We start from the raw sequence: 12,895 nt of genomic DNA on the forward strand, positions 1-12,895 counted from the left end.
AATCAGCTGCTTTTTAAGGAATGTCGGATTATATTTCTGTCTCGGTATACGAGTACTTTGCAGGATAATTGAATGTTATGGTGTTATTATTATAACGAACACCATGATGGCGGACTGATATCCTCGGTTTAAAGAATTAGACAATGTTTCAACAGTGGTTTGTAAATTCGACTTGTGAAATTTTCAGTCACGGTTTGTCCAGGTGACCGTTTGTTTTTTGTTGTTGTTTGTTTGTGGCTAAACCGGTCCATCATGCCAGCTATCTACGAGAACACACCACTTTTTTTAAACACAGACCTCCATGTTTAAACCACAATAAAAACCTGCCATCACGTACCAGGGCTCCTGTTTTGACAATACTGCATCAACCCTTTATTTAGCACTTCTGCGGTATGCAGATGTAGAGATGAAATATAATAGTGCAGTGATAAGCAGAATGCAAAAAAAAAAATGTATTTATTATTAGATACCAGTTTTGTTTGTTCAAGTTTTTGCACTAGAATGAAACAAAATCAAAATTCAGATTTCCAGCTTCTTGGATGTTTTCAGTTTTAACAGCGCCCCCTCCCCCCCCATGACTCACTGACATCACCAAATTGTTGGTTTCATCTTTTGTGATGCTTTGCTGGGCTTTTTACTCCAGCGTCTGTCTGTCGTCGTTTGTTTCGTGGGGTTCTTCCCTTCAGTCTCCTCTTCAGGAAGTGAAATGCTGCCCAACTGGGTTAAGGTCTGGTGATTGACTCGGCCAGTCTAAATCCTTCTAAATCCCCACTGATGAAGTCCTTTGTTGAGTTGGCAGTGTGGTTTGGATCATTTCCTCACTGCACGATGAAGTTCCTCCCGATTAATTCGGATGCATTTCTCTGTAAATCGGCAGACAAAATGCTCTGAATTCATTCTGCTGCTACCATCATGAGTTCCATCATCAATAAATATATTAGTGAGAATGTTCCAGAAGCAGCCGTGCAAGCCCAAGCCATGACACTTCCTCCACCATGTACAGTACATGAGTAACTGTAGTAGTGTAGTTCTATATACACTGTAGTGCTAAAGTATACTGTGTGTATATAGTATATGCGCTTGTACCTATAGGGTAGGCGCATTAATGCATTTAAAATTAGTACTGTATAGTCACTGGTATGTGTGTGTGTGTATATATATATATATATATAAGTACTTTACCTTTGAACTTTGTACATATGGACAACGACATGGCATATTGCATTAGCTCTTTTGTTTTGCACTCTTGCTGATCTATAGCAGACTTTCAGTATATGTCATGCTCCTGCCACTGACTTGCATTTTGCTTTCTGAGGCACCGGTACTTTTCAGATCATGCTACTACTTGCCTTTTGTTTATCGTATCATGTATGTACACATCATACTTCTGCCTTTGTGTGTGTATTTACCATATTAAAACACTGCCCCTGTCATTAGTTGTCTTAGTATAGTAACTCTATTAGCTACGGTAATACAGTAGGGTAGTACTATACGGTCAAAATTTCTGACTAAGACCATATAGTATGATATCATGTCTCTACTTAATTATACAGTCATTCTTCATAGTCTCCTGTATAATAACTAGAATGAAGTACTTTAGAAGTAATTCACTGTAAAAGAATAATACTTTGTGGTTAGTTTAATAATAATAGTAAGGTCTTATAATACACTATTAAATCATTCTAAATGTAGTACTTTTGTAACTATATGGTAACTGTATTAGAATAGTACTACGGGGCTAGTTTTGTATTGTAGGGCATAGGGTACTTTTTAAAATTTGTCGAATAATAGATTTCTAATCTTATATAGTAACTTGTTTTATTTATTTTTTTAATAGTTTAGTTTATAGTTCCTTTTGTCTTGTACAATCCTCTGATACACTGCACCAGTACTTGTCTGATCATGCTTCTACTTATCATTTTGTCTTGTCTTGTCTAATCTTAGTGTAGTAACTCTATTGATTACTGTACTAGAGAAGACTGGTACTTTGTTAACTATTTCTGTCGTATGGTATACGCTATATTTGAGCTCTTTCTGTAGTATGGTATAAGTACTGATATTTATGATACTAATAATACTTATTACTGATACTTACTGCTGTGATTAGTAATTACTATCCTTCTAAGTGCTAAGAGTTGTTAAGAGTCCCTAGTCACTGTGTGACAAACTGGTACTTTAACGTACTTACAGTGGCAGTGGTATGCGCTCTACGTTCTTAACCTCACCGTAGTAGTAAATACCACAAATACTGTATATCTTAATTCCCATGGTGAGTCATGTGGGTTTTTTAGCCGCACCTCCCTCGGCGAAGCGTTCTGGCTGAGCAGGAAAGCGTGACTCGTGACTCAACAGCATAAATCAATTATAGGCCACGGACCGAACAGTTTATGGCTGCGCGTTACGTGCGGCATGGCGCTGTTGCTTAAATTCTTGCGTAATGGCAACCTGCTGGTTCAATTGCACTGCGGTGTGTCATCTTTTAGGTTTCTCATTGAAGCTATGCCGATCTGGATTTCTAAACCGTCCACTCTTAAATGTCTGTGTGATGAATTTCAAATGAATTTGATTTCATTTCGAGTTCCTCTTATTTTGGGCACGCCACAATCATCCGGTCAGTTTTCCGAGCCTAATCCGAGCCATAGGTTGTGAAACCCAGCAAGCACGACCACACATTCCACGCCTGGTTGCATGCTGGAGCATGCATCAGTGTGTGAAGCTGTGATATAACTTAGCATATATAAATGGAGACCTTACCTCACACATCACACAGGATGAAAGAAAAATAACAGCTTCCTGCGACTTCTATTTTGAGACCGGTAGAGAGGGCCGGAGCTCTGTAAACAATGCGTCAGCTGTGTTTGTAAGGTTAGACTCTGCCCCGAATCTGCCCCGGGCTGCCAGAGACACACAGGTTGATCTGGCTCGAGTCTCGTTTAGCGCTTTTCTCCTAGAAGGTCACGGCTCTGGAATTATGGGTCTTTTTTTTCCGCAAAGAACAAAATCCTCCCGTGTACGTTTTTTTTTTTTTCCTTTAATAGTGGGCTTCAGAGAAAGAACACTGAATCTGATCTTCAAATATAGCTTTTATAAAGTAGTAAGGATTAGCCTGTGTGTGCAATTGAATATATTTCAAAGCAGAAATACACTGTCTATGGCCAAAAGTATGTGGACACATGAGCACCACACCCGTATGTGCTTCTTCCCCAAAGTTGGAAGCGCACAATAGTATAAACGTTTGGCCTCATAGCGTATGTTATCATCACTTTCTGCTTTCTGATACAACTGTGCAGAATTGAGGAGTACACAGAGGAAACCCCTGAAGCAACCACTTTACCTAAGCCACCATGCCCCCCAGACCACCAGACACCAGTAATCCACTTGTTCCAGGTCATATCTAACCCTGATTAAGTGGCTTAATCAGGCTGATCATCAGCACTAAACGTAAGCATAATTCTGCTTCTCTGAAGTGGTCATAGTCCAATATTTCTAGCTTATTCCCCCATCGCTTGAGTTCTATCAAAAATGAAAATAAGAAGTAGGTGTAATCGATGGTTGGTGCTGTTTAGATGAGTTTAAAGAATGATGTCAAAGCTGAAAATACTGCGCGGTTGGATTCCACTCGTAACTCTCATCTTAAAATACCCCGTTTGTTTCTCTCATGCACCCCCCTCGGGATGTCGGCAGTAAAAGGATCGCCCCCTCAGGACTGCACGAATGGATCGTGTTTTAACTTGGCACGAGCAGATCCTGCACACGTTTTCACAGAAGGGGGGGAAAAAGGGTTTAAATTCTTCCCCAAAAGCTTTATTTAACAGAATATTTACCTCCAGCTGGGATTTCCCCCAGCTCAGCAATATGCTGCACTTTGCAGATACTTGGAAAGCTAAGAGTGATCAATGATCTGGCATTTCCACATCATATGTAAAGCAGCCAAAGATTTAAAGCGATCCAGTGTAGAGTTGTTTCGTAGTGAAACCATGTAGTTTACAGTTCACTACAGTGTTAGACAACATGATTCAGTGTAAATGGTTCAGTTTTGTGGAAACTTGATGATCTTAGAGGCCACGCCTCCTTCACTGTGACCGACTGACACAGAGGCCACACCTCCTTCACAGGAACTGACTAAAACCGAGGCCACGCCTCCTTCATTGGGACCGACGGACACAGAGGCCACACCTCCTTCACAGGAACTGACTAAAACCGAGGCCACGCCTCCTTCACTGGGACCGACGGACACAGAGACCACGCCTCCATCACTGGAACTGACTAAAACCGAGGCCACGCCTCCTTCACCCGGACCGACGGACACAGAGACCACACCTCCTTCACTGGAACTGACTAAAACCGAGGCCACACCTCCTTCACTGGGACTGACTAAAACAGAGGCCACGCCTCCTTCACAGGAACTGAATAACACAGAGGCCACACCTCCTTCACTGGAATTGACTGACACAGAGACCCTGTCTCCTTCACAGTGATGGGCACAGTGGCCACGCCTTCTTCTGACAGGTTCAGAGAGCACACCTTGTTTAAACAAACTGACTGACACAGAGGCCACGCCTCCTTATCTGAAACCCACTGATCTTATTTTTGAAAGTAGCGCCGAGTCGGCGTTTATTATAACCGCAGCTATTCCAGCCTCACTCACATTTGGAGTTTCCCTGCTGAACCCTCCAGTCCGTCCTTATCCAGGTATCCAGGTGTTTTCCCTCAGCAGGACAGACATTGTTTAGTCAGAATAATATTTACTGACATTGAGCAAGTCCAGTTTGAATCCTTGTACTATGGTGCACATGCTCTTTTATTCTTCGTGTTTGTTTAAGTATAACATCAAACCGTGCTCGCCTTCAATAAGCAGCTATAATGTACAGTTCCACATGAGGTGTGTGTTCTCCAGAGGTCACAATCTAAAGAATTGAAAAGGTTTGAGTTGAGTTTGGGGAAAAGTTAGCATGAAATTGCAGAATATATACACGTGCCTCCATCAAGCGTTCCATCGTTATTTTAAAATCATATTGTTTGTAATATTAATCGATGATGTGGGTAGGTTGCAGTGGGTGATGTACCATCTTTAAATATTAATCTGAGTAGCTCGCTCACTCGCCGTCATCATTTATTTAAAAAAAAAAAATGTTTTCATCTCCACAGTATTGATGTATTTCGAGTGCGTGTTGAGTGGAGTCGTGCCGGGTGATACGACGATCTCGGAATTGTGATAAATGATGTGACAGTTACACTTTTCTGAGATATCACGGATGCATTTTTAAAATTTTTTTATTTTTTTATTTTATTTATTTATTTTTTATACAATTTCTTTCCTTACAAACGGATGACGCTGTGTTTTCTACATTAATCTTTAAAGTCGTCAAATGAATATCATTAGTTTTTGGTTTCTGTGCTAAATATTTGTAAGAGTTTTCATAAATGAACGTTATTTTTGATTTTATGTAAATAAATAAATAAATCGGAAGTTTGTTTTGGAGTCATTGAATCATTTTGTTTTTAAACGCAGCACTAATGCTTTGATGACGGTTAGCAAAAAAAAAAAATCACGATAAATGTCGTGTATCGTAGAATCGTGACTACGATATTTTCATATTGCGCACTCTTAGTGTGGAGATTTATTTCACTTTTTAAATTCTGTATAAATTATGGAAATTTGAAACACTTTTTTGTTGTTGTTGAAAAACTTAACTCGTAAAAAAAAAATGTACTTCCTAATTTTTATATGTTGAAATCGCATCTAAAATTGGAGAATATGTCAATATGGATTTTTCTGTTATTATTTAAATAAACGTCTGTTAGCCGGAAAAATATCTAACATTCTTCACGCCTCAAAGATAATTTTCCTTTTGATGTTTCCTCAGCTGATAAGTCATGTCTCAGTGTTTGGTTGATTCATGGAGGACTTCTCTCTGGTCTTGATTATTTCAGAGCTGTCTCAGGCCCAGCGTAAGTTTGCTCAGTGTCTGGGGGAGTTCCAGTTCGAGTACATCGGGGACGCGAAGACCGACGATGAAAAGTGCATTGGTGAGAGATGTTTAACGTTTCCCCCACTTGCACTGCTCTCGTACAGGATAACGGGATTCCACGGTCGATAGACGTGTGCTGAAGTACAAGTTCATGGCTGAAGCTGTAAGTCAGGAAGAGCTGGACTGAAGGACTGAATACAGAATCACGTGCCTGGACTTTTAGTTGCTATTTATTTGTATTTATTTAGATCATTTTATTAGATCATTTTAGCTTTCTTTCTTTTTTTTTTCTTTTTTTGTTTTTTGTCTTTGAATTTTTTTATTTTTTTATTTTTTTTTTTTTTTTTACAAAATTGTCCAATAAAATATTTAGTGGTAAAGTTCGAAACTTATGTTAAAATACACATTACACATTTTTCATATTTTCTTGTTGCTTTCTTTCTCTTTTTTTTTGTTTCATGCATTCCTTGTTTTGTCTTCTTTCTTTCTTTTTGTTCTTTTTCTTTCTTTTGTTTTACTTATTTTTCTTTCATGTTTACTTTTATATCTTTCGTTCGTCTTTCTTTCTCTTTCATTCTTGCTCACTTGCTTCCGTGTGTTTATTTTTCTTCCTTCCTCTCTTTCTTTCACTTATGGTTTCATGTTTACTTCAGGGATGCACCGAAATGAAAAACTTGGCTGAATACGGAACACGTTTTTTTTCTCCATTTATTTTGCCATTCTTTTTCACCATTGCATAAATTAAATAGTCAAAATGCGCTTTTTACTATTTTGTCTTCCTTTTCAAAGAAAAAAAATCAATTACAAAAACTACAATTTCAAAATATTTATTTAACACTGAACATTTTTTTTTCCATTCCAGCAGGCACAGGCTACCAACAAGGCACAATATACCTTTAAATAAATAAATGAGTCAAATAAAATATTTTGATGTGGTCATCTTTGCGCCCCCCTTGAATAGCCGACGTTAGGCCTGTAACCGACTGCTGAAAGAATGGAACTCTCTGTAGCCTACAACTAAAAAGTGCATTTAAAAAGTGCAAAAAATGGTTCTATTGTGTTCTATACGGCTGATTATATTGGGGATATATATACCGCTGGCGTCCCTGTCCACCTCGCGGAGTATTAGAGTAGATATAGTATAGTTAGATACGTTGGTAATGTTACGTGCCGTGATGGATTTAGTTAGTTTAAACTATAGATTAGTTGATTTAGTCCCCACTGGTTTCTCTGCTCCCAGTCCATAGTACTAGTTCATGTTTCTCGTTTTGTGTTGTGATGCTGTTTTCTGTGACCGCGACTTTGATTCCTGCTTTGCCCCGTTTAAGCCTGTTCGCCGGTAGCCCCGTAACCCTTTTCCTGTCTTAACTAAGTTTTTTGGATAACGATTCGTCTGCGTGCCGTTAAATATACACGTCTTTACCTGCTCCCGTACTCTACTCCCTTACGTCTCGCGACGTGACAGAATACTCCGGAACAGATACAAAACAAACGCACGTGTCCACAGTAAACATCTGAAGAGCACGTAGCTCGTGCACGCGCGCGCCCCCTCATCGAGGTCGTGACACTCTGGTTGCTAGGCTATTTTGTTGCGTCAACAAACACGTCACTGTTCGGACAAATCTATTCGGCCTTTTCACTTATTTGGCTGAACACCGAAAGGGCTTTATTTATTTTATTTTATTTATTTATTTATTTATTTATTTATTTATTTATTTGCTGTTTTTGGCCGAATAATTTCGGTTGCTGAACATTCGGTGCAGCCCTAGTTTACTTTCATCTTTCTTTCTTGTCTCTTTTCTTTCATGTGCTTTCATACATTTTTATTTTTTTTCCCTTTCTTTCATGTCTTTCTTTTTCTCTTTCTGTCTTTTTCCTTTCTCACTGTCTTTCTTTCTTTCTTTCTGTCCTTCAGTCATTAAATCTATCCTTTATCTGGGTATATCACTTTCAGTTTCCTTCAGCAGATGTACCTGTGCTATAGTTCCTCTTGCGGGCAGATGTTTGTGTGGATTTGTTGTGCTTGTTGTTGTTATTGTTGTTGTTGTTGTTGTTGTTGTTTAACACGTGCCACAGACGAGCCGGTTCAGGTAACTGCATCTGAGTGACTGAAGTGATGCAGAGCCGGAGCTGTGGATTTACTGACACCAACTAGGATTAGGGGAGAAAATCCCTCGAAGCCATTTCTCAGGTTGTCTTCTGTTTGTGTTGTGGTGTGTGTGTGTGTGTGTGTGTGTGTTTTGCAGATGAGTCTTTACAGGAGTTTTCCTCCTTCCTCAGAAACCTGGAGGACCAGCGGGAGCTGATGGTAGGTCTGCCCAGTCACTCAGTCTCAGCTCTGCTTAAATACACCAAAAAAAAACAACAACAACAACAACTCAGACTTCTAATTATTTCTTCAGAGTCTAATGAACCACAGACTTTTTTACTTTCATTAACCGCTTCACACATAAGACAAGTTTTAAAACTTTTTTATTTTTTTAAAAATCCAGTCATAAATCTATCCCTGGAACACTGGACGCAAAGCGGGAATACATGGAGTCACAGTGCGCCATTTAGCGTAGCCGTTCCATCTATCGGCATGGTTTTGAGAGTATGGAGGAAACTCACACAGATACAGAGAGCATGTGTGAAACTAATAAGTATACACCCCCTATACTATAACAGCCCTTTAACAATCACAGGAATTAACCAGTTGCCTTCAGGGACACATGGTCACTTCATTTTTTCAACACTCGTGTGGAATCACTGCAATTGATTTGATAGCTTGAATAAAAACTGCTGTTCACTGTGGCCCTTCGGTTTTTAAGTGCAGATCATGGGGTCCGAAGACCTCCAAAAACAGCACTGAGACAAGGTTATGAGGTACACATGAGATGAGGGATATAAAAGATAACCCAGAACATTCTTTGAGAAGTGGAAAGTGCATGGTACTACGCAGAGTCTACCAAAAAGCGGGCGTCCTTCAGAGCTGGATAACCGATGAAGAAGACTTTCGGTCTGAAAGGCCACCGGGAACCAAATCGCAACTTCGAAAGACCTTCAGAAGTTTATGTTGAAGAGGGGAAAACATGTGCATCACAACAATATCAAAGATATTGCACACATCTTGAAGATGTCAAGGTCAATCTGGAGTTTGCTCAAGGACACCTGAAGGTTCCTTCAACAAACTGGAAGAAGGTTTTGTGTTCGGATGAAACCAACGTAAAACTTTTTGGCACGAATACCGGTATATCATCAAACAACACCATCCCAACGGTGAAGCATGGTGGTGGAAGCATCACGTTGTGAGGATGTTTCTCATCTTCGGGACTGGGGAACTTTGTCAAGATTGAGAGGAGCATGGATGGAGCTAAGTACAGGGAGATTCTGGGAAAGAACCTGCTTGTCAGGAACAGCGTGGATGTTCTGGAGTAGTGTAGTCCAAGCCTTGACCTAAATCCAATTGAAAATCTGTAGAATGACATTCAACCTCTCACAGCAAAGAGGCATGGGGGAATATCTCCAAATTTAACCTCTGGTTGCCTCTACAAAGTATTGGCCCTGGGGTGTGTATACTTAGGAAATGAGGAAATTTCAGATTGAATCTGTCACATTTATGTGGTATGATATTTTTTTTGTTTGGGATCCGGGAAAACGAGTCCCATTTTTAAATCCATGAAGTTTATGAACTTGACAGAATAAAATGTGAAAAATCTGAAAGGGCGTGCCCTGTGAAGGACTGCCGACTCATCCGGGGTGTATTCCCGTTCCCGTTATTCCCGGGACAGGCTCCGGATCCACCAGGACCCTGATCAGGATAAACTGCTTAGTGAAGATGAATGAAGTTGGGGATGTTTCTACATTTACAGTGAAAAAGGGAGGCTCAGGTTCATTCCTCAGATGAACACTTACTTGGCTGCTTTGTTATTCTATGGCACTGACACACACACACACACACACACACACACATATGTGAGTGGGCACAGTGAGTTTCCACAGGAAGTGGGTTGTTTTGCTGTTGGTTATTCACTGCAGGCTTGCAAAAGTGTGAGTCAGTGTTACCGCAACAAATCACATCTCCTCTGTACTGACCTCTACAAGCACCTTAACGTTTGTTTAGCTTTTTCACTTTGCAAAAATGGCCATTTTAATGTTTGTTTTATATATCAGGGGTCAGTTAGAAGTGACAAGGGCCCAGATTCTCGTGACGCAAATGTTGTTTGGGGCAGACCTCTTTCTTTCTTTCTTTCTTTCTTTCTTTCTTTCTTTCTTGGTCTTATTTGATTTCCTGCCTTTTTGTTTTTGTTCATTTTTTTTTTCTTTCTTGCTTGCTGTTTTCATTCCTGAGTTCTTCCTTCCTTGCTCACATTCATTTTTTTGCGCAGGTGGTAGAGCGGGTTGTCCGCTAATCGCGTGGTTGGCGGTTCGATCCCCGGCCCGCATGCCTCCACATGCCGATGTGTCCTTGAGCAAGACACTGAACCCCATGTTGCTCCCGATGGCAGCCTCGCGTATGTGTGTTTGGGTGTGTGTGTGTGTGTGTGAATAGGTGAAAAAGAAACAGTGTAAAGCTTTGTAGATCCACTAAGGTTAAAAGGCGCTATATAAGTGCAGACTATTTGCTATTACGAAACGAATGTAAAGCAATCTAGCTATATATTATTTAATTTTCTTGATAAACGGACAAGTCAATGTTTATATGAAAGCACATGAACGTGGAATCTAATTGTCTAATTGTTTCGTTTGGTTTATGCTGTTTATTTATTTTAGAAACAAGTTTTGACAGTCACTTGTGTAATGGATTTGGCTTATGCAGAAATGCCAAGTTTTATGGCTCTGTATTTCTTTATAACCCTCATTACGTGTGTGTGTGTTCTGGATTTATAGCGCCGAGGGCTTTGCGTGCTGGATGTGCGTTAGATTTAGGACGCGGACGTCTTCATTAACGTGTGCTCGTGGCTTGAATGTGTCATTTTGGTGTTCAGTAAACAAAGTAAACCCAGCGCTGGCCCTGCCCAAATATAAACTCGCACCAGCTGGCTTGTTTTGAAGACAGATCCGGGCCTCCGCCCAATCAAAACACAGCAGAGGGGTGATGTCATGCAGTACGATGGAGCAGCAGAGCTCAGGCAGGGTGTGCGGGTTCGGACATGCCGAGACTGAGCGAGACCGAAAAAGAAAATGGATCAGGGTGGAAAAGATTACTAAAAAGTTATAGTTGGCGTTACCGTAAAATGATTTAGGTCAGGATTTGGGCAAAGTTTGGTTCTTAAAGTCCTAATGATTATTAATGCTTGTCTGCTTTCTAATCCGGTTAATATTGGTGTTGTGAGCACTCAATATGCAGTATATCTTTATAATATCTGTAGTCCTATTTATTATCTGGGTATGTACTATGTATAACGATTATGAGAGATTACAGAAATGGGCATGTCTACACGTTGTACGCATACTGTTCACACCAAAAAAATGTGGCACGTAGCTTGTGCTTTTGAGAAACATGCTCGGATAAGGGAGATGCAAGCTGAGGTGGAGCTGAGAGTGATTTGTCATGTGCTGTGTGGAAACCCCTTACAGCTACATGCACATTTTCTAGGATTGAAATCATCCAGTTTAGTAGTAAAGTATCAATTTGTGATTCCCGCTACCATTGTGCCAACTGCCGGGATATTTCAGCCAAAAATCTGGTTGCCTCTTCCAGGAGGTTCACACTTGGGTATAGTTGGATTTGAAACCTTTTGAAATGGGCCCGATGGGAATGTCGGCAACTGCTTTATCCACATAATGGTGGTTTAAATTGCAAAGTTGTTTATATTTTTAAAAATGGAACGATGTTAATATTGTTGGTTGGTGCAAATAATAATAACAGCAGGAATGAGCGGAATTGGTCGGACTTTATGTGGTGGCAGACAGGATTGATCAAGAGAATCTGCAGAGCGGGATTGATCAATAGTCTGAGGGAGAAAGTGGGATTGTTCAATGTCTGCAGGAGCAGACAGGATTGGTCAAGGCGGTCTGCAGGAGCAGACAGGATTGGTCAAGGCCGTCTGAAGGAGCAGACAGGATTGGTCAAGGCGGTCTGCAGGAGCAGACAGGATTGGTCAAGGCGGTCTGCAGGAGCAGACAGGATTGGTCAAGGCGGTCTGCAGGAGCAGACAGGATTGGTCAAGGCGGTCTGCAGGAGCAGACAGGATTGGTCAAGGCGGTCTGCAGGAGCAGACAGGATTGGTCAAGGCGGTCTGCAGGAGCAGACAGGATTGGGCAAGGCGGTCTGCAGGAGCAGACAGGATTGGTCAAGGCCGTCTGCAGGAGCAGACAGGATTGGTCAAGGCCGTCTGCAGGAGCAGACAGGATTGGTCAAGGCCATCTGCACGAGCAGACAGGATTGGTCAAGAGTGTCTGCAGTAAGGGATAGGATTGGTTGAGTGTTTGCAGGAGCGGACAGGAATGGTCGAGTGTCTGCAGGAGGGGACTTGATTGGCCAAAAGTGTTTGCGGGATGGGACAGAATTGTACAGGTCTGCTTGTAAGCGCAAGTGGGATTGCTCCAGAGTGTCTGCAGGAGCGTACAGGATTGTCCAAGAGTGTCTACAGGAGTAGGAGGGATCGGTCAAGAGTGTCTGTGTGCGAAGATGAGATTGGTCAAAAGTATCTGCACGAGCATGTCGGATTGGTCAAGAGTGTTTGCAGAAGCAGACAGGATTGATCACGAGGGTCTGCAGAGTGGATGGAATAGGAAGAGTGTCTGCTTGACTGGGTGGGAGTTGTCAGAATTTCTTCAGGACTGGATAGTTTGTGAGATTAAGAACAGTCCCGTACACACTCGAATGTCTGACTACATGCTGCATTCACAAGCCACATCTCACACATCTCATATTTTACGTGTAATCTGACTCCTTTGACCGTTATTATAATTACCTCCAGTATTGTTGTGTCTGCAAG

General features: G+C 41.1%; 1 protein-coding gene across 4 annotated transcripts in view; it reads left to right on the forward strand.

The window, feature by feature from the left end:
• Window positions 1-12,895, forward strand: part of arhgap10 (Rho GTPase activating protein 10) — a 98,460-nt gene that overhangs the window by 28,974 nt on the left and 56,591 nt on the right. For all 4 annotated transcript variants that reach the window (XR_006982009.2, XR_008396350.1, XM_017463632.3 and 1 more), the window contains exons 2-3: window positions 5,935-6,030; window positions 8,219-8,280. Coding sequence is in view for 2 of the 4 variants with exons in the window: in XM_017463632.3 (XP_017319121.1) it covers window positions 5,935-6,030; window positions 8,219-8,280 (158 nt within the window). In the remaining 2 variants the exon portion in view is untranslated. The remainder of the gene's footprint in view (window positions 1-5,934; window positions 6,031-8,218; window positions 8,281-12,895) is intronic.

The sequence above is a fragment of the Ictalurus punctatus genome, chromosome 3, assembly GCF_001660625.3.
Source record: "Ictalurus punctatus breed USDA103 chromosome 3, Coco_2.0, whole genome shotgun sequence".
Lineage (NCBI taxonomy): Eukaryota > Metazoa > Chordata > Actinopteri > Siluriformes > Ictaluridae > Ictalurus > Ictalurus punctatus.